Below are 5,421 nucleotides of genomic sequence, written 5' to 3' on the forward strand. Positions count from 1 at the left end.
TATTCTTTTTTTTTTTTGAGACAGAGCCTCAAGCTATCCCCCTGGGTAGAGTGCTGTGGCATCACAGCTCACAGTAACCTCCAACTCCTGGGCTCAAACAAGTTTCCTGCCTCAGCCTCCCAAGTAGCGGAGACCACAGGCGCCCGGCACAACACCCGGCTATTTTTTGGTTGCAGCTGTCATTGTTGTTTGGTAGGCCCAGGCTGGATTTGAACCCACCACCTTAGGTGTATGTGGCTGGCGCCTTAGCCACTTGAGCCGTAGGTGCCGAGCCAGTATTCTAGTTTTTTACTAGACTAATTAGAATCATAAATAATACGAAAAGTAAATTGCACAGACAACCTAAATAAATATTGACATATACAGGGTATCCATAAATTTTGTGTGCAATTTACTATGTTAAACTATTTTAAATTGTACACTAACTTTATGTCCACCCTGTTGTATACATGTGAGAAGGAGTCACTTAGTTCTGTAGGATGGTATAGGGTAGTAGAGGAAGTCTTGAACAGAGATAGAATTTCATCTAGATTTAAAAGAATTGAGAAAAACAGGTTGATAGAGGAGGGGATGAAACTTTCCCAGGTCAGGAGGAATCCTCAATAGGGATGGTACTTGTCCTTTTTCTAGCCAGGGAACATTTGGAATATGTGCAAGTTTTCTGATTATGAGTGCTGTGGCTTATGTGAGTAGGGACTGGGGATGCTAAAGTCCCACAGTCTTCTACTCCAAATCTCAACAGCACCCTGGTTGAGATATACTAAGAAGAGTTAGCTGCATAAGGAGGAAAATAGGGTTTATAAATAGTGTTCCTGTGCATATACTGTTTTTTGTTGGTTTTGCCATTTGTAGAGGCTTAATTGAGAGATATATGAAGTTAGGTAGAGTGTAATGCAGCAATAGAATATTTTAGGAACCAGGGTAAGAATTTATATTTGGTCAGTTTGCAAGATTTTGATTATTATTAACATTTCCTTTCTTCTAATAGTTTGATTTTTTTTCTTTACCTTAGAACGAGCCTCTGACTCCAGGTTATCATGGATTCCCAGCGAGGGATGGCCAGGTTGGTATCTGCTGTCTGTTTGTAACTCAAAGGATGTGTGTGTGTGTGTGTGTGTGTGTGTGTGTGTGTGTATGTGTGTGTTTTATCAAAGGATACAATGATAGATAGCATTCTTGAAATTACTTATTCTGGAAGGTAATGAGACATTTCAGTAATGAATTTACTTTTAGACATATAAATTTAGAACATTTCTTAGTTCTAAAAGTATTATAGTTGTGTTATTAAAATTGTTGTTATTACAGGAGAAAACAGTCACTAGTTCAAAGTCATGACTGTTGATTTTGCCCTTGTTTTTCCTTCTCTAGGCTATACAATTTGACCTGGTTTCCTGGCTTTCTCATATCTATATCCTGGACTTGTCTTCTTTATTTTCTTCTATCTAGCCCCTGCCTGCACAGATTTTTTAGTCTTTCCAATAATCTGCAGTTAGAAAATTCCATTCTCCTTCTTAGGGGAATTCAGCCTTATGTTTTTAATCAGGGAAGGTTTGCTTGAGAAAGTGAAGTTTCTGCTGCTTTTCTTTATTAGATGGGGGAAAGATTGGAAAAAGCCCAGGCCCTGTTGTTGGTCAGAGCAGAACTGTTTCCTACGAGACATCCTCTGTGTGGTTTAGCTGAGTGTATAAAATGCCTTCCTTGTCTTTTTCCTGTTTGAAAGGTGGAGCAGAATTAGAATAGAACAACAGGCAAGGCTGCCTTTTAGAGAAATGGTGTGGCTTAAGTCACCTAGCCTATGAATGAAATTTGTCTCCTTGCTGTTTGGGGATATTGACAGTCTTTAGGAGATTTGACAAGGAGAGCTCCTAGAAATACCTTTGAATGCCTATCTATGATTCTTGGGGTTTTTTTGTTTGTTTGTTTTTAAGATCTTTATTTTTATTTATTTATTTGCAGTTTTTGGCTGGGGCTGGGTTTGAACCTGCCACCTCTGGCATATGGGGCCGGTGCCTTACTCCTTTGAGCCACAGGCGCCGCCCTCTATCTATGATTCTTAATGGGTTGTCAAAAATAGTCAGCATTGTTAGGCTTTTCCAGAGAATATGAGTCATTATAGTGCTGAACAAAAGGGTTGACATAGTTTCCCTTTCCCAGAGTTAATTGAATCTCATAGCCTCTGAAGCTGATCTTAAAAACCAGGATGGTCCATAATCGATAGTGACCTACTTAGATGCCTTTCAGATTTGAGAATATTTGCCCAATTCTTGCATTTTTGGTGCTGGGTTGACATCATACTGACCCCAGGTAGGGTATGGAAAGTGGTGGTCATCCTATGTTCATCTCCCAATGGGATTCTTGTTGTTGAAATTGAAGATGAAAACTTTGGGTGAAAGACATGGTCATTTATCCCAACTCTAAAGAGAACATAGAGATCTTGTTTGCTTGTTTTTCTTTCTGGTTTGGGTCTTCCCTAGAGCTTCTGTGAGCTATGAAATATATGCCCCTTAGTAGTATTTGATATAATGGCCATATATTAGAAAAAATACTGATGCCTGGAGACCAGTCTTCAGAGATTCTGATTGATCAGGTTTAGGATTGCGTTTAGTCATTCAGATATTTAGAAATCTCTACTGGTGATTCTACTGTGCAGCCAAGGTTGAGAACTGCAGTCCTGTGGGCTGCTTTAAAAGGCATGACATTTTGTCTGTTTCATCCTATACTTTTCACCTAGGGTGCTATAGTGTATAAGGGATCATGGTTAGTCTCTTAATCTAGACTTGCATACTAATGGCAGTTATTTCATTATTTATAAAATGTTGCTTAATTTTGGACCTAGGAAGTTAAAGCTAATTGATGTAAAGTATGGGAGTAGACTTAACTGAGTTTAAAAGAGTCTGGAACGGTACAGTATAATACGGTGTTCTTCCTGTGGGGATTAGAGTTCAGTAAGGGGTTAAGCAAAAGGAGTTAATAGGAATTTGTTAAGGCACAAAAAGTAGTCTCTTGGCTTGAAACTACTTTGTTTTTCCTTTCTTTTGCAGCAGGGGCTTGCTTCTGTAACCTGAACATTCATTACTCACGCTATCTCTGCCATAGGCCTGTGCAGATTCTTTGCCATGGTTTAAAGCTGCTAATTTACTTTGAGGCACATTCTGATAGTGACAGGTTTATTTAAGTTTGTTTTCTTGGGCTTTATTTTGTGCTCCAGTTGGACCTTTGAATTGAAAGATCTTAAAGTAGTGCACACAGGCAAATATTGAATAGCTGCTTTTTGTAGTTGATGAATACAGAATCCAAATGAGTACTGCTAATTAATGCGCCTAACCTAGTGAACTCTCACTTTGTGCTTTGAGATTTGGGAGGTGTTTATCAGTGTGAAACACTCGTCACTGAATAGCCTGAGCAGGGCAGGAACAGAATTTGTGATCTTTGCATCTCCTCAGTGTGGTCTTGGCTCAGCAAATCTAGGAGCCCGGGAATGGTATGAAGGTGAATTTTTTTTTTTTTTTTTGAGACAGGAGCCTCCAGCTGTCCCCCTGGTAGAGTGCCATGGCATTTCAGCTCACAGCAACCTCCAACGCCTGGGCTCAAGCGAGTCTCCTGTCTCAGCCTCCCAAGTAGCTGGGACCACAGGCGCCCGCCACAAGGCCCGGCTATTTTTTGGTTGCAGCCGTCATTGTTGTTTGGTGGGCCCAGGCTGGATTCGAACCTGCCACCTTGGGTGTAAGTGGCTGGCGCCTTAGCCACTTGAGCCATAGGCGCCGAGCCGAAGGTGAATTATAATTGTGTGCCTTTTCTTATTCTTTTGCTGTTCCTTTCTAAATAGATAAAAATCCTCCCCAGAAAGGATTTTGTCAACATCTAATGATGATTTTAAAAGAGGTAAAAATTATAATCTTTTGATTATTATACAGCACTTTCATCAGTATTTTCTCATCTTAGCCTCCTAACTGCCTCTTAGAGTAGATGAGGCAAATGTCTTCTTTGGAAAGACAAGGAAATTGAGGCTAACAGAAGTAAAGTGACTTATCTAAGGTAACAATTCAAAATTAGTAGCTGAATAAGAACCAAAATTTGTCTTTTATTTCAGGGCCCTTTCATCTGTACCGAGAATTATTAACTCATCCAGGGAAAATGAGGTCATGTGTGAATGTGCCTACTCACATTATTTTATTTATCATTTGGGGTCTTCATGACACTCTTGAAGCTCAACCTGGTTAAGGATTATTACAACTAAGTTCATTAACACTAAGTGGACCAGCATTCCATTGTTTTAGTGGCTCTTTCATCATGTTATATAAGCCCCAAACAGCAGATTTGAATTAAAAACCTACGAAGAAAAAGAGGGGAAGAGGTTGGACGAGGTGGCTCATGTTTATAATCCTAGCATTCTGGGAGGCTGAGGCAGGAGGATCACTTGCGCTCAGGAGTTTGAAACCAGCCTGAGCAAGAGTGAGAACCTGTCCCTATTACTACATAGAAATAGAAATATTAGCTAGGCCAATGTGGTGATGCTTACCTGTAGTCTCAGCTACTTAGGAGGCTGAGTCAGGAGAATTGGGCTTGAGCTCAGGAGTTTGAACTTACTGTGAGCTAGACAGAGTTCCTGGCACTCTAGCTTGGGTGACTGAAAAGGAAGGGAAGAAAATCACCATTGTGGAGGTTTTGCTTTTGTTATGCAAAGTCACCCCAGCCATCTTTCCTGATGAGTTAACAAACTTTATGAGATGGCAGCTTACTGCTTTTAGGTTAGTATAATGCACTCCAAGCATTTCACTGTGCTTGATAAGGTGGTCTCTATGGAAGTGGAGGAGACAAACGTTACACTTTTACAAAGTAAAAACCAGTTCAGAAAAGCTTAATATTTTATCTAAGGCCATGCAGAATTTTAGGGCAGTGATGCAATGTTAGTGGTTTCAATTCGTAGCTAGTAATTTCTTTGCAGTTTGTGTGCTTATGCATGTTTCCAAGTTGATTAAGGCTAGGATATTTTATGAGTTTGTAATATTTTTTAAATGGGAGAATACTTGTTTACATCAGTTCAAGAGTTTATGGGCTTAGAAGCAGCAATCTGTTTTGTGTGTGTGTGTGTGTGTGTGTGTGTGTGTGAGACAGAGTCTCACTATGTTGCCCTCGGAAGAGTGCTGTGGCATCACAGCTCACAGCAACCTCAAATTCTTGGGCTTAAGTGATTCTCTTTCCTCAGCCTCCCAAGTAGCTGGGACTATAGGCACTTGCCACAGCACCTGGCTATTTTGTTGTTGTTGTTGTCATTATTGTTTGGCAGGCCCAGGTTGGTTTGAACCCATCAGCCCTGGTGCATGTGGGCAAGTACCCTAACCACTGTGCTATGGGTGCTGAGCCAGGAAGCAGCAATCTGATTAGAAGAGGGCTTTTTTTTTTTCCTCCTTTTTTTTTTTT

At 40.4% G+C, this 5,421-nt stretch overlaps 1 protein-coding gene across 6 annotated transcripts in view; it reads left to right on the top strand.

Annotated features, from left to right (window-relative positions):
- RBFOX2 (RNA binding fox-1 homolog 2) overlaps nt 1-5,421 on the top strand; it is a 293,952-nt gene that overhangs the window by 97,858 nt on the left and 190,673 nt on the right. For all 6 annotated transcript variants that reach the window (XR_002771638.1, XM_023509355.1, XM_023509354.1 and 3 more), the window contains exon 2: nt 1,013-1,063. Coding sequence is in view for 5 of the 6 variants with exons in the window: in XM_023509355.1 (XP_023365123.1) it covers nt 1,013-1,063 (51 nt within the window). In the remaining variant the exon portion in view is untranslated. The remainder of the gene's footprint in view (nt 1-1,012; nt 1,064-5,421) is intronic.

Source organism: Otolemur garnettii, unplaced genomic scaffold (genome assembly GCF_000181295.1).
Source record: "Otolemur garnettii isolate 467f Iridium unplaced genomic scaffold, OtoGar3 scaffold00007, whole genome shotgun sequence".
Lineage (NCBI taxonomy): Eukaryota > Metazoa > Chordata > Mammalia > Primates > Galagidae > Otolemur > Otolemur garnettii.